The 26,710-nt window shown below is 37.1% G+C and overlaps 1 protein-coding gene across 1 annotated transcript in view; it reads right to left on the bottom strand.

Moving 5' to 3' along the window:
• Positions 1-26,710, bottom strand: part of tyw1 (tRNA-yW synthesizing protein 1 homolog (S. cerevisiae)) — a 106,897-nt gene that overhangs the window by 76,016 nt on the left and 4,171 nt on the right. Inside the window, 6 exon segments of the mRNA XM_020513258.2 lie at positions 10,685-10,808; positions 17,952-18,071; positions 22,057-22,171; positions 22,173-22,351; positions 23,276-23,470; positions 24,453-24,554. Coding sequence (XP_020368847.2) covers positions 10,685-10,808; positions 17,952-18,071; positions 22,057-22,171; positions 22,173-22,351; positions 23,276-23,470; positions 24,453-24,554 — 835 coding nt within the window.

The raw sequence follows: 26,710 nt of genomic DNA on the forward strand, positions 1-26,710 counted from the left end.
TGGTGTGGAGGGCGATGGGTGACCGAGGGGGGGTGGTGAGGGTTGGGTGCGGAGCGGGGGGGGGCTGACGGCGGTGCAGGGAGGGGGTGCACAAGGAGTTCAGGAGTTCAAAAAGAGAGAAGAGCAGTTAGACAAAGGAGTGGGCAACCATCTGGCTAGCAGGGTGAATAGCTGTTAATGAGGCCTGTTAGTAAATAACAATAGGTATTGTGTAATGGTAGACTATGTGATGGACATGGGACAGCCCTAAATTTGAACTCGATATTGAGTCCAGGAGGCTGCAGGATTCCCCAGGGAGAGAAAGAGGTGTTATTCTTCCAGGTTGCACTGAACTCCAAAGTACTGTGTTGGATGATCAACCATGATCATATTGAATGGTGGATTAGGCTCAAAAGGCTGAATGGCCAGTTCCTGCTGCCAGTTTCTATGAGTCTACTGACAGTCGACATCTTTGCGAGCACATAGGCATTCTAAAGTCAGTTTTAAAAAGAGAGGTTCACTACTTTTTGTAATTAGCACATTGTTTTAAATAAAATCCATGTTAGAAAAATGCATTGCCATGGCAACCTTTGAACACTGATGACAACGTGGCTCAGAGCACGCATATTTACGCTTTAGGGTTTGCATCGGTGCTTTTTTAAAAAAAATAGATCCAATTTGAAATGTGCCATCAAAATCAAATTCACACGAATCATATTACTGAGTGCTCTGAATTAATACATTTTTCATTATTAAGTCCATAACCATACATAAACAGCATGTGTTATTTCTACTTCATTATAGCAGCAAAGGTAGGTGATGGTAATGCATTACCTATAGTTTGCTACACGGATGGAGAAAATGGGCACGTGAGCTTGATGATGGAGAAGGAAGATGAAGAGCAAGAAATGTATTATATCTAGAAGGCAAACCTGTCTGTAAGAGGAAGACTGTACAGACAAAGATTGTTCTATTTTGCAATGTTTGAAACAAAAGTTTATTCGATGAAAGGAACAAGACTGAAATCATTATCATTTGCTTCTCTTCACAGAATTGCTATGTAAACTTACCCAAATTAAAGGGAAACCTGCAGTACGAAATTTGATCACCATTTCCACTATGCTTATTGTGTCTGTCTTATTTTAGACTTCAGTAGCACAAAGAAGTTTTGAAAGGAAACAATATGGCCAGTCAAGAGAACATAATATTTTAGTTGTTTACCTAGACACTTCTGTGATGACTGAAGGTTAGCATTTGGGTTGTAACTTTTCAGAATTATTTTCTATCAGATTTGGTAATCATTTTCTCTTTATAGCTAGTGATTTCTGATTAGGAGTTTTAGATCAATTACAATGGCTCACTTGATAGAGAGCGGCTTTCGACTGGCGGATTTTTAGTCAACATGACAACTGAGTTAATTGGCATGCTTTGCACACCACAGACATTTCCCATATCCTATGGCTATTTGGCAGATGTAAAACTTTTAATTACATGGATAAATGAGTGAAGTTATTTTATAAACGGAAGGAAATAAGGAGCAAGCAGCGATAAAGGTTAGTGTCGATAAAGTCATGACACACATTGCCAAAATTTGGCAGACTCTAGAAGGTAGTTTCAGTAACAATGAGGAGGTAGAGGGTGAAGAGGCAATGAAGGAAAGGAAAATGAGTACTCAGGTCAAACAGACACGAGTTTTTAAGAAGTTGTAGTAACGCTGGAAAGCACAGCTGCAACAAAGATTCTGTTTGGCCAGTTCCAAAATGCCTCTCTCCTACCCACTACATTAAATATCTATCTATTTTTTCTTTAAATGTTTCCACATGAGAAGCTTCAGCTCACGGGAGATGGCAATCAACTCTAAAAATTGCTCTGTGACGTCCATCACTAATTAGGATTCACCCAATAGATAGCTCCAAGACGTATAAACATAGCCAAGAAAATACTCTTCATGGGGATTTCACGTGTTCCCAGCATATATTGCATCTGAAACAAATAGGATTCCCAAAATTCTGACGTGGCATCATTGATATTACAAGAAGAATCAGACTTGTAGTTCAAACGTTTGTTCATCCATTCCTAGAGTATGCAAGTTGCATGTGAGACATAAATAAGATTGCAACAATCCAAAAACATCAAGCTGCACAATTCAGTACACACCACACCAGGGTCACACCCCTGATCAAAGGACTGGAATGGAATCACTAAAGCAAAGGAGGAAGAAAAATAGACTGACTGACCACGTTATATAAAGCATGTTGAGAATTAACAGAAACAACGGCAACGGAAAAACACACAAGGTAGCCATCCACACAAACTGCAAAGTGACTATTTGTTTCCAATGATCTTTCTTTCCCAGAACAATGTCAAAATTACAGAAACTGCCATAGGAAACATTCACCATCCTATCACTTGAAATGTTCAACTGTCGTCTTTGGATCATTTCCAGATCGACATTTTTTAAATTAAATTATTGAGACTACCATGTCAACATGGTATGTCTGGTTCAGCTGTGCCAATCATGTAAACATTGGCAGTATACAGTTGTTAGTCTGTAGTGCCATCACAACGAAAGCAGAAGCAGAAACTTCTGTAGCTTTCCCAAGTAGTCCATTTTGCAGATTCACTATCTGCTGTATCAAGCAGTAACAGTTACTCAGCTTAAATGCACAGCTATTGTCAGCATCTACATACTAATTCAAAGTAGATTACACTGGACCATGAACTTCTTTGTTGACAATTACAACAGAAAATAAAGATTATCCCAATTTTAATTTATATATTGGTTCGATTATTTCTGCATCATGGTCTATTCAAATTTCACACTGATATTAACCAAATATTTAGCCAGGTGCTTTCTAAATATGTTGAATGGTAGGACTTCAGAAAGAGATTGATCCTAATCTCCAATTGCTTTTACTCATGATTTATGAAATTAAAGCTGTGAACTCAAATTGTGTGTTCACAGCCCACCATACAGCTTGCTCAGTCATATGTTTTCTACCTTTCAAAAATATCTCCGTAAACTTACATCTGCAAATCGCTCCTCACACCGTGGAGTTCCATAACCCAACACTTTATTGCTGTCCTTCTCCAAAACTCCTGAACAATGATTTTCTAAAGGTAAGGGTCCCTTACAGTCACATGTCCTTGAAATACAATCAGTATTTGTTCAACTTTGTTGGTAACAGCTTCACATTTACCAGGAACACTTAGTGAAGGATGAAGGATAAATTAAGAGATACTGAACCTTAAGTCTTTAGAAGATGGGAGCCTAGTGATCCTAACATAGTAGATATAAACGCAAATCAATCATTGCGCCATGCAAAATAAAAATGTCTTATTTTCTTAAGCCACGATTGTCAGGTTTGAAAGGGACACATTCGATAACAACACTTAACAGTTGTTAGATGTTTGTGGTAAAGAATTTCTCATCTGTAATCACAATTTCCAGGTGCGCATTCAATCATGCAAATGACCATCAAAAATCATTTGTTCTCATATCAATCGCAGTTTATTCTAATTCATATTCAGGGAGATAAACATCCACAAATGCTGCAATGCTTGTCACATTTGCAACTGGCTGATGTTTTTCTTTAATTAACAAGACTAAGAGATCAGTATAAATAACTTTACCACAAATGTACACTTTTGATGATTTTTTTGCTCTCAGCACGAGGGTTGTCAGTACTAGAAAATTTAAGACATTATTCTGTCAGATACAGCACCTGTGCAGATTTTAAAACAGTTTTTTCCTACCATTCCACAACCTCAATAATATAAATTTGATACCTCCCAGTTAAGAATTGTCAAATAGTTTAAAATCATTGAGAATGTGGGTAGAAGTGAAAATGAGCAATTTATCAAATAGCTGGTGAAAATTTCATTATTGTCTTGGTGACAGTGAGAGACATGCACAATTTACCATCTCATCCTGCAATTGCTGTCTCCAGCAGTCCTTTCCTGTGGACCCTCTACACAAAGGCAGGACCTTAGCATGTCTGGGCAAGTACAGAGGGACCTTTTAAACAGGTCCTGGGATAGTATCAGGTGGGGATAAAGTACATGAAGGTTTATCCATTTACATTTCCTGACATCTCAGATGGAGCACTTCCCTTACACAACTTGCAATCTATTTGGGATCCGTGAAAGGGCCTCCCAAATGATGATCGATACACAACAGTTCTAAAACATTCTGTACGATTTTACTTAGATTCAATGCATCATTGTGAGATTATAATCATTTTAAGGAGGGATGAGATCATTTTAATTAAATACGCAGACTGTGCTCCTTGTGGGAAGCACGAAGGCAAGAAAGAGCTGCAAGCAATCGGTGTTCATTAAATGAGCGAGGAAACACTAAAGAGGAGAATAGAATGTGTTCAATTTCTACTTTTTCATCATCATAGAATCCCTACCAGTGTAGAAGCAGGCCATTTGGCCCATTGAGTCCACACCACCTGTCCAAACAACATCCCACCCAGACTCATCCACTACCCTATCCCTGCATTTCCCACCCTAAACACTATGGGCAATTTAGCACAGCCAATCCACCTAACCTGCACATCTTTGGACTGCGGGAGGAAACCCATGCAGACATGGGGAGAATGTGCAAACTCCAGACAGACAGTCGCCCGAGGCTGGAATTGAACCCGGGTTCCAGGTGCTGTGAGACGGCAGTGCTAACCACTGAGCCACCGCACCGCCCTTATAGCTCATGCCTCCTTTGATAACATTGCCTCTTTTCGATTATATAAAAAGAAGATCTTAGACAATCCTATATGTATAAACTGCAACTAATGCAGATGCAATGTGTGATACATGCTGTGTAAGTTATATATATTTTAATATCATTTGGTTGACAGCTTGGAATTTGATTAGTGACATATGGGTTTTGGTCCCTTTGTATAAGGGAGTTTAAAGATTAACTCATCAGTATGTTTGAAGCCTGGCTTTTCTTTTCTTTAAAAATAAGTATGAAAGAGGGAGTTCTGGAATAGCAATGGGATTTTGTTAGCATTGGAAGAGTTCAACTAGCACACAAGAGTATCACTGAAGAGCATTAGCCTGTTTTCAGTTTGAAAGATCGGAGGATTGTTATTGTTTTTGTTAGGAGAAGCCAGCACAGTTCAGGAAGCTTTTGGTTTCAGTTTGTACAAGTCCTAACTGAAGAATTTGGATGCGTGGTAAAGTTTCTCCAAGAATAAGGTGTTAGCTCAGAAAATTATAAAATAATTATTTCAGTCTAAGGATGCAAGTTTGACAATTCCAGATCAAAAAATTGTTTGGTTATAACTGTGCAGGGATGATCTGAAGCCATGAAAGACTAAACTCAAGGAAGAGGCTATCACTCCCTCAAGACTGGGACTTGAAAGCAACAGTTAAGTTAAATGTATAGATGTGATAAAGGGAATTCTTCCTGGTGTTGCAAAAGTACTGCAAAAGAATACTGTTGGGATAGATGGAATAGCGCATTTTTATTTAAAATCTTCCAAAATTGTCATATATAAATAGCTCATTTTACTTTGGCCAAATCTGCAGCATGAATGGTTGTGTTTCAGTGAAAGGCCATCACATTAAGCTAAAATAAAAAAGTATGATCTATCAAGCCAGATGTCAGTCTGACTTGTCCAGTAATAACATCAGCTGGAGTTATAATCAATGGATCAGTTGAGAAGACTCTTCCTTATACCACAAGTATGCATGGGTCTTATTATTTATAATGAATGGGTTGTGTGTTTGGGAAACCTGCCCATTACAACAACTTACATTTATATCAGACGTGTAATTGCTTAAAATGGTAGACAGAAAGATAACTGAAAAAAAAAGAGTTCTGAGGAAGTTTTCTTTCAAAAAAGAAAAGTAAAGTGGAATAGTAAGGTTTAGGGAGTGAACTTCAGAGAGGAAGACACAAGCAGCAGAAAGTTTGTTACTAACTGCAAAGAAAGAAAATGCTGTCTTCAGGGGAACGTGGTACAGAGAGAAGGGGATTAGAGGGCAGGAGGAAATTGCAGCAATGGGATGTGCAAATGATATAAAGAAGCAGGACTTAGTTTACCACGAGTGGAAGGGAAGACGATGTGCATCAATAAGAACAAGGTTGACGGCTGAGCAACACATGGTGCAGAACAACTGCAGTACTTTAAACAATGCAGATTTGAATCTTCTTTCTTTTCATCTCCATCAAAACTTTAGCTGAGATCAGCAGAAATAGCAGGTGAAATCAGAAATATCCTGTGTCTGCTTAGTCCACGAGGCAGTTGCCACAGTAGAACTTCGGGTGGATTTCAGGAATTTTGTTTTAAGTTATTCAGAAGATGCACAACTTAAAAGAACACAAACCCAGTGTTAATTCTACCTCAAGAATTTGGCAAGTGTGTAAGAAGGTTTATTTTGAAATAATCTTGTTTCAAATTTCTGAGCATTGCTGCTGTACTAATTTTTGAGCTACCACTTGTTTTTTTGTTAACCCAGTGGCATTGTCCTTTGAAAGGTAAGATAACTTGCTGAAACTCTGAGACAAAACTAGAGACTGTCTCATTAAACAGTCTACCCAGATGACAGTGGAAAAGGAGCACAACAAATAAAAGTTTCAATACCAATTAGGAAGACAACGCATGTTGATCTGGCAAGATTCCGTATCTAATATTTTATGTCAGCACTGATATATTAAACATTCTAAGTCCATTTTCATTTTGAGAGAGGGACAATTTATTTTATCTTGCCTTGTCATTTATTTCCGAAAGCCAGAGAACATGCTATGGATACAATCTTCAGACAATTTTTCCTAGAACTCAAAATGTTGGCAGAGTATTCAATTGCCAAGACTGTTTTGAAAGAGGTCATTTGAAAGCACCTTGGAGCAGGAAACCTGATCAGTCTTTTTTCTCTTCTTAGCTCAACGATTGCTGGCAAAAGGAACAACAGAAACCATCAAAGCAGAACAGAATTCTGAGAATTAGAAATATAGAAAAACACAGGCACATTCAGAAAATCTAACTTGTCTGTAATCTGGTAGCAGAATTCAGTCAGTATTCACTTACTTCATCTGCGGATGCTCTGGATGACAGACTCATCAGCTGCTGGAACCTGTAATTATCAGTTCAGTGCAATGCAAGGGCATTCATTCAACTAGAGATGCCGGAACCCATGATTACATGACACACAGTTAATTAGCAATCTCTAAGCAACTGGAATTTTTAAAACCAATTTTCTGTCCATTTTTTCTGCTTCCTCTTCCACAGCCAGTGACTCCTGACTACACAATAGAGTATACAATAAAAGAGGACAGTAACTATCTACAGGATTTTCAACCACGAGACATTTCAGCCAAACCAAAACCTCACCTCAGAGGTGTCCAGATATGCAAACATCCAACATCAGCTCTAGCCATTTGGAGCAAGAACCCTGGCCACTTTTTTCCCCACCTTGTATCAAGGGCAACAAGATGAATTGTAACACCACATTACTACTCTATTTCGGATGAACGGCTTTATTGAGAAAAATCAAACCCAGGATTTTTCAGTATATGACGGTTTAGTAACTGATTGGGTAGATGTGCTCAGCAAACAGAACAGCCTAGGAATATTTCAACTTACAAATGCAGTCCTATACACTACAAAGGTAACTCAACCCACTCATTCAAACACACATATCCACTAAGAACCATAACTACCCACAATGAGGTAATCACAATGCGGTGAACTAGATATCAAATTCAGGCTATGAGAATTAACATTTTGTCCCTGCACTCTTTTATTGTTCTTATTTTTCTCATCATTGAAGATCATACAACTTGCATCTATGCATACAGCATTTACTCTGAAGTAATTTATTTGCTGCTCACATTTCTGGCTGAAAACATTTCAAAAATGTGCAATTTGTAACTTGCATTTGTTTAATCTGTTTAAAATTAATGCTTACAGATCATCAATTCTTATTTCTTTGTTCCTCTGTGGATTCAAAGTATATATACAAATGATCTAGACTTATTAATTGAAACAGCAATGCTGATGACATCAAATTCTGACAAGGATTATGGGAGTAAGGAAGAAGGAAGGTGCTGAAGTATGGGATAAACACGGAGACCCAGGATTGCCAATATACAATTCCTTGACAGATTAGTAAGCAAAAGCAAAAGGAGATCAAAACGAGTTCAAGTCGTCAAGCCTCCGACAGAGCATTGGAGAAATGCTAAAATACACACACACACACACACACACGAAAGCTTTCCTACTTGCACTCATCAGGGCAGATGCAAGGATGTAAAATTTAAAGGGAGCAACAATTTATACCCCATGAAAAGAGAGAGATGACTGGTCGGCAAATAGACACTTAAATGTCAAGACATTGTTAAGAAGAAATGTGTCCAGGAACTATTGTCTCCCATGCATTTGTCAAATTTATTAATACAGAGATGCTATACCTGAACATGTATTTTTTGTTTTCACAGGACAGCTCTATGTATATGAATATATGTAGATACTCAAATTCTTTATTACCAAGTAACCAACTAAGTCTTCAGAAGTTTTGGCACCCTATTATAGGAAGGGCATTAAAGCCATTAGAGTGTAGCATCACTATACAAGATTATACAGGGATGAGAAACCAACGGAAGAGAGGCACAGCAGGGGATATATGGACGAAGAGAAACATTCAGGAACTGAAAGGATAAAATAATTAAAGCATTTAATTATCCAAAGCCAGATATAGTAAGAAAGGCTAAAAAAAAAGGCGGAGGAATGTATACTGCATGTCTTCCAAATCAACAAGATTTCGATCCAATACTAAAAGAGATAGATAGTTTGGTTCTAGGAAATTAGACTTGACATTACGTACTGTCTTGTTTAAGTAATGCTTAGAAGTACAGTAAACATCTAGAAAACAGCGACCATGACATAATTAAGTTTGATTTCAAAACTGAAAAGCAAAGTAATTATACACAAAAGTTCTTTACTGCAAAAACCTTCCAATTAGATAAAATGGAAATTGGTCCCGATAAATTGAAAAGATAGGACAACGAAGAAGCAACATTAAAAATTGTTCATCCAGATGCTTCGGGTTCTCAATGTAAGGAAAACAAATAGCGGAGCTAAAGCTAAAATTACTGGATAGCTAGAGAATTTAAAAGGACATTTAAGAAGAGACATATATAGAATCTATGGTTAATACAGCAACATGAAACAAAGTTTGCAAAATAAAGAAGATAAATTTTAAAAGTGAAGAGTGCACGAAAATAAAAACTGTTAGATAACATATGCCAACATTCAAGGGCAGTGTCAACATATACGAAGCATGAGAGTTAAAGAAAAAGCATGGCCAATGATAAATATAAAATAGATTTGCATGGAGGAAAAAAGAATGGTAGGTATACTAAAGACATACTCTCACCTCTTTTGTTTCAGAATAGTGGTGCTTGGAATGAAAGGATAACAAAAGACCTGTAACAATTAAGCTAGGATAAGTAGAAATTAGAACTGGGATTCAATATGGAAAAAGCACTGTGCCCTGATGGAATGCTTCCAGAAGTTAAACTCCCAGCAGCCAGTTCTGGAAGAGACTTGAAGTCAATCTTTAGTCAGGTTTAGATTTACTCACTTAAAAATTTAAAGTTCCTGATTCTACAAACTAACATCAGTGCTGTATAAAAAATATTTTTTAAATCAATCAACACATTATGAAATGCCTCCAGCAGGACTTAAACCCAGAGTTTCTTGTTCAGAGACAGGGAGACTACCACTGCGCCACAAGACCAGGCACAAAATAGGCTGGATTCAAACCCTTGTGGAGACCTCAATAGATTTCTAAATATTTTTAAGTCAACCAGATCAAAAATCTTTTTATACACCACTTGAGCATGTGTAACTTGAATCTAGCCTCCCAGCTCAGAGGTACAGACACTAATAGTATGCCACAAAAGTCCCTTCCAATGGATTTCTAATCTATTACCTTCGGTGCTCGTCTACGACCTATATCACCTGCATTACCTAAAGAATCAGAATCTTAGAAACATTTTTGGGGGAAAAAAGTCTGAGACTAAAACATTGCCAGTACGTAGCTGATAAAAAAGGAGATAAATAAGCCAAGATAACTGTTGATCTCACAAAATAGCATTGGGTAGTACACACACTTCCTTAAATACAAGCAGAGTACAAATTAATGCAAGCTAAGATGCTAGATCCCAATGAGGGTTGTAAGACTCAAGATCAACCATTTAATCATCTTTTCTTAGTAAGACTAACAACTGTGATGACTAAGTGTGTTAATTTTGTGCTGTGTAGTCTTTTCTCACTGCATACTTCATTGTAGATAGCTCTTGACAATCCCCCACGCGAGGGAACGCTAACTTAAAAAATATACAATGACTAGCCTGTGACTATAATTTAGCTGGAGAGAGCGAGAGCGCACACAGCAGTGAGCACAAGGGAGCGCACACAGCAGTGAGCACACATACTAGAGAATGCACAAAACAAAGAACAAGAAAGAGAAAGTGAGAGACAGCATGAGCAATTGTGAGCACAAGAGAGAGAGGAACAGCAACAGAATCAGACAGACTGATCACAAGAACCCTGCAGGTGATTAACTTTTTTGTATAAAATAGTATTTCCTTTTTGGCTTTGAACAAAGAAGTTCCTGAAACGTTTCCAATGTGGAAAATCATACAGACAGGGTTTCTGATCAAGCAGAAGTAATTTTTTAATAAACATACCTTGTTTTGTAAGTGCATTCTTAAGTGCTGGAGTAATCATTTCTCTTGGTTCTGCTACTTCATTTTTTCCAATGGTGCGCTTTGATGTTTTGAGTTTTACTTCTTTGGCTGCTGCCCTCTCATGCTATAATTGCACAGGAAATGTAAGTAAGGATTGTTACAGCACAATGGTTCTAGCATACAAACATTAGTGAAAAAAGGACATGTTACCAAAGTCTTTTTTTGTCTTGCACTCATCAGAACAAATGCAAGAACATCAAAGAATGACAACAAATCATAACCACAGAAGAAAAGCTTGTTAATTGATTGGCTGTTGCCTTGTCACGGAGAAAGCAAGAATGAACTATAGGTTCCCCAAGCTCACAAGTAATTCAAAAAGCTTTTTAAAAGGCAGAACTTTGCTAGCAAAGAACCAAGTAAGAACCTAACATACATGGTAGCACGTAGAGCTGACAGAAAGACCTACCCATGACAGTGGTTCTAATATACAAATACAAATGCAACATTATCGTAACCTTTTCTAAAGCTGGTAGGTATTCTGTGGTATTGATCAGTAATTGGCTGACATTCTCTGCTATTCAGAACTACAACACAGCAGATACTATCCTGCTGTTTTAAAAAGAAACTATGCCCCCTTATGGCCACAAAGTTCAGCTGCTATTAAACAGCAAGTGATGTCAGAGCTCAACAACTTGTCAGGTGACCATTCTGAATCTTAGTTTTCACCATCATTTTGCCACACAAAAAGTGAAACTTAAGGTCAGTGAAAGTAAAGACTTTCTGGTTCCAGTGTCAATCAAGGAAGATTCAGTTGTTCAGAGACAAAATACATTCCGAATAACTAGTGGTCCAAAGATACTGCTCTTCCAAATTGTAGACTTTAGACTATTGCTGTCTCCTCAGCCAACAAGTGTTTTATAAATGAGATGAAAATTAATGCAGAGTCATCATCCGGTTTGTTTCCAAAATATTTTTAAAAGACACACTTAAATGCAAAAGAAAATCATTCCACGGGGAGGGGGGGAAAAAATCAATACATTATTCTGTCAAAGCTAAATAAAGCTGACAGAGTATTGATAAGCAGTCATGTTAGAAGTGATGCTCCTGATACCAGCACAGATTTTATCTATGTGTCCTTTAATTTTTTTACTAAGGAAGTTGTAAAGAAAAGCTTGAAGATAAACAAACATTTTTCCCATGGAGCTGACAAAGCACTATTCATCTTCCACAGGAAATTGTGTACACCACACGTGCTCAGAAAACAAAATCAAATTTCACACAACAAACATAGTCCAGATTTTTGATATACCACAAACACCAATAAAGCTGTCTAAAAGTAAACTTTTTTGCAAAATATACATTTATGTTACAAACTTTAAACACCTAAATACAGGTGCTAGTGGAAAAATGGAGGCAAATACCACCTGAAGTCATATCTGTGATCTGGTTGACTCTTAACTGATTGCTCAGATGCCATTTTTGAAAACTCCAAAATTTCTCAGGTATTTTTCTCAGTTTAATTACATTGCTTTTGTTACATTTTTTCTCTACCTCCATTCTGATATATTGAATGCGAGTCAGTCAGCAGCATGTGACTGAAGAAGCAAGACACCACCTCATCCATATCATTCAGACTTTTATATACTTCAATCAAGTCACTTTATGAATTCTAAGTCCAACCCTTTCTCATAAGGCAACATACTCATTCTAAGTATCATTCTCGTTATACTCTGCTGAACTACCTCCAGTTTATTTACATCTTTCCTTAAATAAGGCGACTATAGCTATACAAAGCATTTAAGATGTGGTCTTACCAATGAATTAAAAAAGGTTAGCTTTTATTCCAAAAGAGGAACTGGACATAAAACAGCATTCCATTAGCTTTAATTACTTGCTGTACCTGCATACTAACATTATCTGACTAGTGTAACAAAATACCTAGATCTCTCTGCACCTCAGAACACAGCAGTCATTTCTCAATGTAAATGACACTCCAAATTCTCATTCTTCTTGCCAAAGTAAACAACTTCACATGTCTCCACATTAAAGTCCATCTGCCAGGTTTTTGCTCAGTTACTCAACCTATCTGCAGACATCAGCATTCTCCTTGCATCATCTTCATATTCTTTCCTACATACTTTGGTGCCATGCATAGACAAAAACTTAGTCAAGGAGGTAGGCTTGTGGTACCTTGTAAGATACCTTCTAGAAATCCAAATACAAAAATCACAAAACTATTATAGTGCAGAGGGAGACCATTTGGCCCAGTGCCATTTATCCACTGGCAAAAAATTCCTGTTGAAACTGACAAAACCAAAATCTAAAAAGATAAGATGTAGCAAGTGTCCCAAGGATTTTTTTTCTAATTGAGTATATACTCAATTTGCTAAGGTGTGTAGTTACTTCAATTATTTTTGCATGTTCTTGTATGTGCAGGGACTAGAAAGGATTGATGTATGCACAGCCTACAGTACAACTGTCAGAAGAAACAATGGTACAAGGTACAAGAAACAGAAATGGGGAGAAATGGTTATCAGCAGAAGGAGAAAAGTCCATGGCCTAAAAAGGCAGCTGAGGTGAGAGCAGGAATGGGATAAGCATGAAAGAAATCAAAGTTGGCAAAATTTTTATTTGCTCCTCAATTTTGGTGTTAAAACTTCCAAGGCAGGTCTGAGAAAGCAGCAGCAGTGCCATCTAGTGTCAAGGGAAACTGAACTGGGACACAGGAGTTTAAGAGTTACAGCACCCCTTAATGTATGTTAAAATACATACTGTATGTTAAATTACCTAAATCCCAATTGGTAATCCTTTTAATCAAAACTGCATGGAAAACTTCACTGGCATTTTATACACTTGGAATTTATAACCGTAGAAGCATACGGCCATTGAGAGAACCAGCAAAAAAATGTTAATTGCATTCTCCAGATAAGACAAGCTCATGATGCAGTTTGATATTGAACAGAAATCTGAAAATTGTTGAAAACAACATTATTAGATCTGTATCTTCTATCCTGCACACTTAAGTTCATCAGGAAGCAACTCAGTCATCACAGATTTACCACTAAACAATTCAAGTTTAGTTTCCAAGAAAGACAGTACAGAGTAAGCTGACTACTGTTCATATTCAACATGTGACATTCTACCTCAGTAGCACCAATTTGGCTCTATACGATCTTTCTGTCAACACTCAGTTAACTGATTAAATTTGATGCAGAGTTTTTCCTGGTTGTGAAGTAATTCCGTTCCTTTGCTTTACACGCCTGCCAGAAAATGCTTACAGAACTGTTTAAACAACCCTCAAAGTTTTACTCACTCAAACCAAAAATAAAATTTTAAAATTCCTAGTTTTAATAATAGCATTAGTCTTTATTCGTTCACAGGATGTGGCCATCTCTGACGAGGCCAGCATTTATTGCCCATTCCTACTGCCCTCAAGGCAGTGGTGGTGAGCCACTGTTTTGAATCACTGAGGCATACATTATCTACAGAGCAGTTTAGAATTTTGACTCAGCAGCAGTCTCAGAGCAGCGATATATAGTTTCCAGTCAGGCGGATGTGCAGCTAGGGGAACTTTCAGATGTTTTGTTCACAAAGTGTAGTAGAGGTTGTGGAGTCAGAAGATTGCAGTTGAAGAGAGTGTTCATGGGTTGCTGCAGTACATCTTGGAGATGGTACACATTGCTGCTATTACACATACGTGGTGGAGGGAACGAACATTGAAGATGATGAATATGATGCCAATCAAGTGGGCTGCTTTGTCCTGGGTGGCATACAGCTTGAGTGTTGTAACTACTGCATTACAATGTCCAGGCAAGTATTCCACCACATGAATTTTTGCATAGAAAACGGAGTTTCACATTTACATTTTATTTGGTTTCTGGAAGGATGTAATGTGAATAAAGATCTTCAAAAACCTCAAAGCTTTCTCCGGGCCTAAAATGCTCAAATATTTCTATAGTTTTCACCGCACTGATCAAACACAAACATCTTTCAGGTCAACACCAACTGTTTTACTTTAACTTCTTTCTAATGCACCTTTTAAAGTAAGATTCTTAGAAAAATAGAGTAAGGATATCTAAAAACAAAGCAAAATGTAAAGAAATAACCACCAAACTATATTAATAGAGAAAAATCAAACATTAGAAGACCAGTTGGACTAAAATATTGTACAAAATGGCAAATGTTAAGTATTCAAATAAATTATTCACAGCAATTTTCGAAGGACATCTATGGACGCATTCTAGACATGGCAAATAAGGCTAAGTGACCCATAACGTTTGGAAGTGGATAAAAATTACTATACAAAACCTGAAAGGATTAAGTATTCACAACACACTTGTAGAGGATGTCAAACATTCTGAAATCCTCAGGTAATTAAAGAATATTTTCTCCAGATTTCTACAAATCCTGGAGATGTATCTGACAGTTGGAAGGTGGCAAATGTAGTTTCAACATTTAAGCCTACATTTGAACCTAGTAATCACAAGTCAGTCAATTTAACAAGCTGAGCAAAAATACTTGACTGTCTGCTGCAATCCTGTATAAGTGAATATTTGAACAGCTCAGCTATCAAGAGCAATTAGATCACACGTGACAGATCTACAAGAATTTCTTGAGAGAATTACTAGGGAAATGGACAAGAATGACATAGCAAATCTAATTTATCTGGATTTGCTGTCAAAAATTTAAGATTTATAGACTGATAAATTGTTTTGACAGATTTAGTGTATAAAGTACTAAGTATCCTGACTTGATGTAAGTGCTGCCTTACTGGAAACTGTTCTGGGACCACTACGATGACATGGACTTTTAAGTGTAAAAAAAAAGGCTTTCCAGGCTCAAAATAACAAAGGATAAAATGGATACACTCACTACTGCAAATGTGCAGAGCTAAAAAAAAAAATTACAGCCAAATTCCCCGCTCTTCAGAACCTTCACTCAATTCAACAAACAGATGGAGCAGCTAATCGTTGTGGTGATTACATGAAAGAAAACCATGAAACATGCTGAAAAGGTCTGGGACTCATCCATTCGTGTAAGCAAATTGTTAATTGTAAGACAAGTCTCAACTTCTGCAAACAGCTTCACTGACATTGAAATTTAACTTTCATAATGATGACCGCTCATTCCTTGAGATTTTAATTACTGTAGAACCATACAGTCATACAGCATGGAAACAGAACCTTTGGTCCAAACAGTCCATGCTGGCCATAATCTCAAACTAAACTAGTCCCAGCTGCCTGTGCTTGGCCCATATCCCTCCAAACATTTCTTATTCATGTACTTATCCAAATGTCTTTTAAATGTTGTAACTGTACCTGCATCCACCTCTGGAAGTTCATTCCACACACACTAAGAAAAAAAACTGCTCCCATGTCTTTTTTATAATCTTTGTCCTCTCACCTTAAAAATATGCCCTGTAGTCTTGAAATACCCTACTCTCGTGAAAAGACACCTGCCATTTGCCTAATCTATACCCATCATGATTTTATAAACCACCTTTAAAGGTCACCCTTCAACCTCTTATGCACCAAAGAAAAGTCCCAGCCTAATCAAGTCTCTTCTTTAACTCAAACCCTCCAATCCCAGCAACATCTTGGTAAGTCTCTTCTGCACCCTTTCCAGCTAAATAATATCCTTCCTATAACAGGGCAACCAGAACTGGACACAGTACCTCAGAAGAGGCCTCACCAACATCCTGTACAACCTTAACATAACGTTCCACCTCCTACACTCAATGGTCTGAACAATGAAGGCAAGGGTATTGTTGTCTGTTTTAACTCTGAGTCTTCAACAACGTTTTGGTTTTTATACTTTTTCTTTATGTTCATTTTATCTTTCCCTGAATCCAAATTTTTCCCTATTGTTTTGGTTTCTGGACATATTTTGTCTATCTAACATGCAGCTATTAGTTTAGACCTTGCATGTCTCAGTAAGGATTTGTACTTCTAATCTCATTAACATGATACAGTTATATGCTCTGATAACATAAAAGCCAAGTCCCCTTTAGAAGGAGCCAGGTTTCATCATCATAAGTTTCAGTGCAAAAAAAAACAATAGAAAGTGTCACAGTGCCATTCAATTATCATTTGCAACATGTAGTACATTTAACCCTTTTAACACTATTTTGTTCACACTCTAATATCTCAAATCATCTTCATAGTTCAGTTCCAAGTTCCACATAGTTCAGAATGTTCGTTTTTATCTTGAGATTGGAGTAATTCTTCAGTAATGTGCCCATGCATACGACAAACTATTTGGTAATTACTATAAAAAGTTGAATTACATTAAACCTCAATAGGTTTTTGCTTTTTGGCACATCACAAACTTTTTAATCATAACGAGTAATTGCTACAGCAGAAAAATCAAAACAAGACATATCAGCTGTTAGCCAGAGTTTGCAACAACACACAACAGTCTCCAAGCAGCTTTTCATGATTTAGAGTCATAGGAGATGTACAGCATGGAAACAGACTCTGCAGTCCAACTCATCTATGCCACCCAGATATCCTATATAAATCTAGTCCCATTTGTCAGCATTTGCCCCATTTTCCACTAAACCCTTCCTATTCATATACACGTCCAGATGCCTTTAAAATGTTGTAATCACACCAGCATCCACCACTTCTTCTGGAACTGTGCAACAGTTTAAAAAGTAATTACTGCTCCTAGAATGAGGTAGTCAGCTCCAACACTGAAAATACCTCAAAAAAAAAAGGAGCAGCTCTTACAGCCACAGTTTTTTTCCCGTCCTCCATCTTTCTCTGCAAGAGATTCAGTATTACACTTAAAATCTCAAAATAACACTGAAAATCCTCTTAATGTGGCTGTGTCAAAAACCAAGGTCACAAGAAAGGTTTATGAGTAGCCATATGCATATTTGAAATGGAGAAGAAGAGTTTTCTTTGAACTTTGAGTTATAAATCACAAGAATGAAGTTATTGCAAAGCTCATCTTTGAAAATTTCCTTAACTGGTTTAAAAATAATTTTTCCAGGCAACAACTTTCTGTCACATAACTCACCCATTAACTAATTACACAGATCTCTGAACATCAAAAAGGTATGAAAAAAGTTACGCCACGGCACTTTTCTCCACTTGACAAAATAATGTAAAAATAAAGACCTGTCTCCAATTTCTGTTGAAAGCAATTAATTAAATCCAGTCTTCTTGAACCTTAGTTTAACTTGGTGCCAGAACTCTGATGGAGTGAGGACAACCTTGGTTAATTGCATCAGTACTTATCACAATGATAAATGGACCTATACCTTTGCTGCTTTCATATTGTTCATATGATTGCCCAGATCCTCTACATCAAGGACAGAAGTTGATTCAGTTTCATCTTCCACTCCTGATCCTTCTTCACTCGTTGTCTCAAACAGTTCTTCCTGGAGGGAAGAATAGGAATCAAAATAGGAGAATCAGAAACAACTAAAGTTAACTGAAAATCATATGCACCACCAAATAAATAACACATGTCCACATGTCACACCTCATCTTTAGTAACTTTCGGTAAAGTCTCATTTCAAATGTTGCAGGCTACTAATCTAATGTTCTGTGGATTTCTATGTCAAAATGGAAGTCACTATACAATTTGCCAGTTACAAAATTGATGTTAAGTTAATAGCCGAGCGTTTATTTGTCAATATTATAGCAGTTGAAGAAATAAATCAATCCAATGATGAAACGTTATTGACAACATCATAGACTTATTAGCATCTTCATGGTTTGAAGATACATGTTCTCTTTACCACATGGCAGACGACAACAGCCGGTGTGGCAATCTGTGTAACCTAAAAGTAGGTACATTTTTTGTTGATTTCCAATCCTGTTCAAATCAATTTCAAAAGCATGTATTCTGATTCACAGACACAGGAATGTCCTTTCAAATTAAAGGCAAGATCATGGCGACTGCTACTGTCTAAGCGTTACACATTCAGCAATTTCAGACAAAGTGCAAATTAAACTCAATAATCCAAATTCACTGCTCAAGTTGTACTGTTTTATCATTAGCTTTAAAATAGCAGAATTTGTCATCTGACTCCCAAGTGAAATGCACCGAATGGTGCAAGATTACCAAATTTGCAACGTTATATACAAACTAAACTGGTCAAAACAATGTTGCCTTGTCCGTTCCAGTCCTATTTTAATTGCACGGTTGTTGTTAAATCAAGGCTGTCGACATTTCTGGCATTGAAAACTATTACAAACATGTTATTCCTTCCTATTTGATTTTTCAGATTTTTAAAACGTTCAATTTAAAATTGAAAAAGGTTTCTCCTGTTATTTCTCCTTTTGCATTTTTCCACATTTTCAATCTAGCCATTCTTTCTTCCTGTGCCTGATGTGACACCGAATTCTCCCCGCCCACCAACCCCCAATTTATACTTTGTGCTCCTTGTCCTCGTCACTCAGATCCCAGATGCTCCATTTCCACTTCTATGATGTTATGAACTTGCACTTTCAACAAATTAACACACAAAAATAACTAAAAACCTAAAGAACTGCAAGCCTAACTATCAACAGATTCCTTTTAAATGTCATGCCACTGCAAAGTTTGACCCAGTGATAGTATACCTCGGATGAAAAACTTCTGTTCAGACTGCTGACTGTAATTTTATACATGATGGAAATACCTTTCCAAAATGTATTATTTGTTCAATTTTTTTTTGAAAGTTTGAACGCACATGTATAAAGTGTTTAAGCATCAACTCTTGTTTTTGTGATAAACAATGCACCTGAAGCAATCATCTGCACAAAACAAAACCCAATGCAGGGCAAATCAAGAACAATGCACAAAGCCAGTGAGCTGCAAAACAACGAGGAATTGAATGGCAGAGATCAGATAGATTTTCAGCACATGATATAACGTAACTTTGACAGGAGTCAATGGTGTGCATTGATACAAACAAACAGATTTAATTCAGTTAGCAAAATTTGATAACACTATATAATGCAAGCGCTATCATGTTATGCCTTAATATCCACCACAAAATTAACTAAACATTTAAAATACACTGGCAACTTTAAATCTGAACATATCCAACTCAAGCAATATGAAAGAAAAAAGGTCTAAGAAATGTTCATCCTTCAATAATTTTTCATTCACATGAAACTGCTACTTGAGTAATAACAATTTTTTTAAAATTAATTCTGTGTTGAAAGTGATGATTAATGCCCCATTTTTATTATATTACCAAAATGAAAATTTGAAAATGCTCACTAAATAGATCAATATGGTAGCAACAGGCCCCAGAAGGACAAAATGCAATAACAGCTCCGATAACAAGACAACAGCAGAGTACTGTAAGGACAGCAGCCTTGGAAACAAATTTCTCTGATGAAGGAGTAGAAAATTTATGAACTCTGCTATGGAGATTGCATTTAAAAATCTGTAACACTTGAGACTTCCTGAGAACGAGGTTCAATTTGAAATAATGTAAGAACAACTGTTGCTGCATCATATCGTTAGTGGCCTGTTGCACTTCTTCCTTATCACAAATGTCAATATCACATGGAGAGGCAAGTGGTGTAACGGTCGTGTCACAAGATTAGTTACTTAAACCTCAATTTATTGTTCTATGGAAATGGTTTAGAATACTACTGCAGTAAATGAAATTCAAATTCAATTTAAAAGAATTAGGAATAACAAAAAGCTAATCTATTAGTAAACACGTAACACTGTCGACTGTCATAAAAACTCATCTGGTTCACCAATGTCAAGGTTGGCTTACATGGGACTCCAGACCCAGAAGCAGGCAATAAGTTTGTCTCATCAGCAATGCCCACATCCCATGAGCAAAACTGTGGTCTTGAAAATGCAAGAGCTCAGAATTGGAGTAGAAGGTTTAATGGGGTTGTAAGTGTTGAAGGCTGGACTAAGTGACAAGGATGGGTAAGACTATGAATCGATTTAAACAGGAGGTGAAAATTTCAAATGGAAGATGATGGGGAGGCTAGAAGATCAATGATCATTCTCGTAAATGGACAAAAGGTGGTAGAAAAAGTTAAGTAGAAACCTAAGCTATACCATTGGGAATTAAACCGGGAATTAAAATAACAGATAAAATATTGTGACATTTTCAATATCCAAATAAAAAAAGAAAAGAAAAGAATTTTACGATAAGTGGACCAAAGATATTTCTTGCAGTAATGAAACCAATGTTTGCTGGGAAACCTTGGAAAAACCAGATTCTTTTGCAGGCTAAGAAAAAGTGATCAGACTAAAGGGTAGTAGTCATGATGTGAGTATTGGTCAAAGTATATTTGAATTTACTATATCTGGTCCCTTCATTTACATTATTAATACAAATTGAAAAGGGCCAACACCCCAACATATCACTGTAGCATCATACTTGTATCAGTCTCCTATTAAAAAGTTAACTCATTTATTCCAACATTTTGTCCTTTAACCAAGTTTTCATGATCAAAATATGAGCAAACTCTGGACCAGGTCAATAGTTCATGTCAGGGCCTTGAGTATTTGAGGCAACAAATGTTAAGACTAATTTGGTACTGTCTCACTGTTGATGGCTTGCAGGTGGTCTATAGGACCACCTCATACGCTATGGGACCGAGGGCCTAGATTTAGGGACTCCTTAGTATCTACAGTTTTTGCCCTACCGTCAACATTGAAAGAGGTCAGTATCTCAGGGTCATTGGTACAGGAGACAGAACTTTAGCAGTCAATAAGAGTTTCTCCTTCTCCAATGTTTTTCAAGGCTCATTTCCCACCTTAAATCGATGCGATCAGACACTCTGCCAGGTAGAAAATAAGTATTTACTGACAATAAAGCTAATTTTAGAAGTGTTTCCATTGAGAGCTATTGGCAAGAGGAACCAAGCTTGGCGAACAGGAAAGGATAATGATAAGGCAATTCAGGCAACTGGTCGGTACCGAATTTGATGTCCAGTTCAGACTCCCCGTACCTTCTATTCACAAAACTATTTTAATAGAAGAATTGAACTGACAAATTAGGAATGATAATGGGTTCAATGATTCTGCAGGAAATAAATGTTATGAAAAACACTAGAAATATTTGTTCTCTTTACCCAGTCTATACATACTACTGAGAAAATTTAGCAGTACATGACCTCTCAATGTAATACAAAACACACTGCTGAGTTGGAGCGAGTGTGGCTGTGTGGGGGCCCTTGAAGGAACGGTCTTAACCATTCACAAGCTGCATTAAGATAAGCAGGTTTTAGAAGCCCAGTAACCAAAATCAGAGTTATCATTTATCAGTGAGCAAAAGAAAGGGAAACTCACTGAATAGTGATGCAAGCCGAGTCCTTCGTGAGTATATTGGAGGGCAGAATGTGAGGGGACCATTTGTTACACTGAGTAGGTACCTTTAATGTGATTTAATTTACCTCTTCACTACTGTAATCTTTTATCTTCTCTGGCACTTCTTCATTCTGATTGGAATCTTCTTTATGTTTCTGGTCTTTGGTCTTACATTTCTCCTTTTTGCAGCTGCCACTACATTCGTTTTTTTTCCTCTTTGCAGAGTGCTTGTATTCTGCTCAAGAATACGGCTTGCCATTCATCAAAGTCAGCTTCAATACTGCCATGTTTGCTCTTCACTACATTGCAGTCACCTTCTCCACGAGTCATAATACGACTGGCACTCAACATCCACAGCCACATGTCAATATTCTTGCCAACCTAAAACAGGTCATGCACTGCACAGTTAGTTGCAATGGTTGATTTCATTGCTGACAGTAAATTAAGACGACAAAATGGGTATACTGAAGACTCAGTATAAAGAGTTTCCAATCATGGAATGAAGAACAAGAGAGAAAAAAAAATAAAAATCAGTGCTCAGCTATAAAGATAATCATGAATTAGAAAAGCATGTCAGGAAAACTACATTTGTAAGTCCAAAGGTGTGTGGCTGGAGTCTAATCGAAGTCAGACTGGGCAAGGGTGCAGGTTTTCTTCTCTAAAAAAAGAGCTTTGCAAATATGCTGGGCTTTTACACCAATCTGATAACTTCACATTTATTTTTACATGTCTCAGATTTACATTACAGCTATGTTTTTAAATCAGATTCAAGTTCTCATTTTCATAATGAGATTTCAAATCATTCCCACATAAAACATTAAAGTACATTAACATGCAATGTACATGAAAGACATGGACAATACATAACTATTGAGCAAAAATGTAGTCAGGATGGCTTTCATCTTAGTACTGCATTGCTAGCACCTTTAACAAAACCTTGGACGCAACAGCAATCTATCTTATACTGATGTATTTTCACAACATTTAAATAACATGAAAAAGAAAACCTACATAGACAAATGCAAGCAAACTTGATCAGAATGCTAGGTATGTATAGCACAGGGCTATAGAATCTACAACAAAGAAATAGAATATGTTGCTGGTCTCTGATTACCACATGCTTTACAGAGTGTCTTCCTGCTCTCTACAGGTCATTGGCATTGGTCAAATTGCAATGAAATTGCAGAAGGTAGTTAATTCTTATCATATGCTAATTGAGGAATTCTGTACATATTTTTGAAGATTGCAGCCAAATGGCAGAACCCTGAACAGGTGCAGAAACAAAGTCAAAGTCAATATACTTACAGTGTTGTAGTGATTTTCATAAACAGAGTTGCCCAAGCCAAATACTGCATATCTCAAGCCTTTGAGATAAGTCTTGCCATATCTGAAGTCATGTGTTGCATCTTCCAACCACTTACAAAACCAGGCAGCACTTTCATTTGGTTGCCCGTCAGTGTATGTGGAAACCATGAATACACAGATAGTTTTACTGCAGACCTGCACAAACAAAGTATTTTTTTCTAAATAATCTGATTAATACAGTAAATACATTTCTGTAGTATTATCTCAGCCCAATCATCTTCCCAATGGGCATTCTGGGTCAAACTACAGTTTGCATGAATTAACTTTTCAAAATTTCTCTCTGAATCAGAGTCTGAAAAGGCTTTTTCTCCAATTCACGAATGTGGGCATCAACAGCTAGGCCAGCGTTTATTGCCCATTCTTAATTGCCCTTGATAAGATGGTGGCAAGCTGACTTCAGGAACTGCTGTAGTCCACTTAGTATCAGTACAAACACAATGCCATTAGGTGGGGGAGGGTGCTCCAGGATTTTGACCCAGTGACATTAAGAAATTGTGAAGATCAGATAGTAGGAAATTTTGCAAAATAATTAGTTATTGGGACTTTTTTTATTTCAAAACATCTCAATTAGAATTTTTACAAAGTCATAAATTTTAGTCTTGGATGGTTAAAGATTGCAATATTCTGTGCTTTTGGAACAATACATTAAAGCATTAAAAGTGATTCATTTCTCTCTTTCTGACAAGGTTGGAAAGTTATTTCAACAGAACTAGAACTTAGACGTGGTGTCAATGAATAATAACCACCGTAAATATTATCAAGTTACAAGATAAAAGCATTGTACATGAAATCAGTGAAGGCAATCTCAATAAAATTCCTGCAGAAAAACAATTTATCTTCATTTCGAACTAATTACCTATGCCCACACAGAGGTGGAAATGAAAAAATACGAATGGAAAATGGAATAGGGAACTCTTAACGCTGAAACTTGCTGCTGAGACTCAGTCTGAAACTACATTTAGAAACCCACCACAAATGACGACAAACGCTCAGTATAAAATAGTAAATCATCCAACTTGCCCCATGCAATGTGACGAGTAAGGTGTTAGTTACTCAATTTCATATCATCAGGGCTTTGATTAAGAACATACAAATTAACCGATATAAAATAACCAACCTCTTCCACCAGGTTTTCATCTGGATCATATTCCTTCAGATCAATAACCTCCACAGGTAATCTAAGTTTTTGTACAGACTCTGCAAGAGTTTTGGCAAACCTCTGGAATACAAAATCTTTTTTGAGAAAAGTCCTTATAAAATCAACATTTAGAAATTGCGCTCTGCAAAAATTCTGTCTGGCACTAATTCTACATTGTAGCAACAGCAGTCTCAGTTCAAATCTACGGCACAGCTTTGGGAATGAGCAGAATCTTCCAATATCTGGCCCAAGCACTTTACAACATGTTTGAATAAGAATATCTAAATCAAATTATTTACAAATCTATTTCGGTTTGCCAAACATGGAGCGAACTTCCTTCTCACACCGCAACAAAATTATACAGCACATTTAACATACAAAAAGTACCATGGTGCTTCATATGGGGTGAAAAGAACATCAGAAGAGACTGAACAGACAAATTTCAATCAGAATATTTCTGAAGATGGAGACAATAAGAGATAAGAAAATTTCAGACAATGTAAAATGGGTGAATGTTTTGCCAAAGATGGTGAAGCAAAAGAAGAGGGATGTACAATAATACATATTAACAAAAAACAGGGTGCAAGCTGGGACATGTTTCTGAAGTTTACGAAGGTCAGTTAGAGCAAAACAATAAGCTATAGCTGCAGGTTTGCAATGGACAAAAATGGAGAAACCACCACCACCACCACCCTCACTCCCACCCACCCCTCAAATACTGCAATACTCACAAAGGAACAGCTAATTGTAGATTTGGTTCCCAGAGCTTTCAACCACACAGGTTTTCATTACCTCACGTCAAGAGTTTATTGTGTACAATCAACAACTCCATTATTCTATCACATGTTTACCAAGGTGATAGAAGGCAACCTGAAAAGATCTTAATAAATATTCACAAGAAGCCCACATCTCTCTCAACAGTTCATTATACGCGGCTTTCTTTAAGGACATTTTATCATCAAAACGACCTTCCACTGTAGCATTTCTGATGTCTGTTTTACCCCACAACCAAGAACTCCCTACCAACTAGGCTAATGAGATAGCACCAAATACACTGTCCACTGGCCTTCCAGCATTTCCTCAATGAAATCAGTTAATTCGTCACTCACCCCCAATATCTCCTTCACATCCCACAGCAATTTCCCATAATTAAGGCAACAAAGGTCATGCCACTTCACTCGTCAAGACCCCAAAACTGCTTGAGACAAAACAGCAAAATATGTGCCCTTCTTTCAATTTATTATACTGTATATGGTACTGTATATTGTTGAGACCAATCATAACTTGGTGGCCAATTTTTAGAACACATTCATTTGGTCCAAAAATCATGATCAAGAGCTTCTGGTCCCATCATCATTTTAATTCTCCACCTTGCTCTTCTGCTGATGTCTCAGTCCTCAATTTTCTGCAGTATTCCAATGAATCTCAATGCAAATTTGTGAAACAGCACCTCGTCCTTTAGCATTTTGCAGCTCTCCAGACTCAGCATTATGTTCAACAATTTCAGACTGTAATCTGTGCCTCCATTTTATTTCCTATTTTTTGTAGGTTCTGGTCTTGCTCATTTTTTCTTTTTTTGGTTTCAGACAGTGGTTGGCTATCATTCAACCATTCATAATTTTTCTCAACACTTGTTTTGTTTCTCAACTTGTCCCACTACCAATCCCCTTGGTCTTGCACCACCAACTATTTTATCATTTAATCTCTCCAGCTTTCCAACCTATCACTGAACTATCTTTTTTCATGTGTCCCCCTTTGACTTACTTCAAACCTATTATCTTACTAAGTTTTTCCAGTTTTATTGAAAGCTCATTGATCTGAACATTAATTACTGACCCCTCCACTGATAGTTCCAGATCTGTGGTGTATTTCTCTTTTTATTTTGTTTTTATTTCACTGCTTCCAAAATGTTTTCTCCAACCTGGATTCCATTTTTAGGCTGAAAATTGTTGCAAGAGAGGAAGCGTCTGTTCAAGCAGAGGCAGAACCATTATAATGTCAAAGTTCCATGGCAGGTATTGCTGACTCCGAGCTTGCAAATCCAAAACTTCAGTTCACGATGCTATTTAAAGGTTCTTACCCCAACTTTGGGAAGTCCTGTTTTATTTATTCATGATATCTCAGACTTTTTTGTTCTAGTATATCCTATACTCGTATACTGCTGGAATATAGAACAACGAAGAACTAAGCATGTTTGTAACCTGCAATAAGTATCCCAATCTAGTTCAGGGACATCT

This window comes from Rhincodon typus, chromosome 26 (genome assembly GCF_021869965.1).
Source record: "Rhincodon typus isolate 14 chromosome 26, sRhiTyp1.1, whole genome shotgun sequence".
In the NCBI taxonomy this organism is placed as follows: domain Eukaryota; kingdom Metazoa; phylum Chordata; class Chondrichthyes; order Orectolobiformes; family Rhincodontidae; genus Rhincodon; species Rhincodon typus.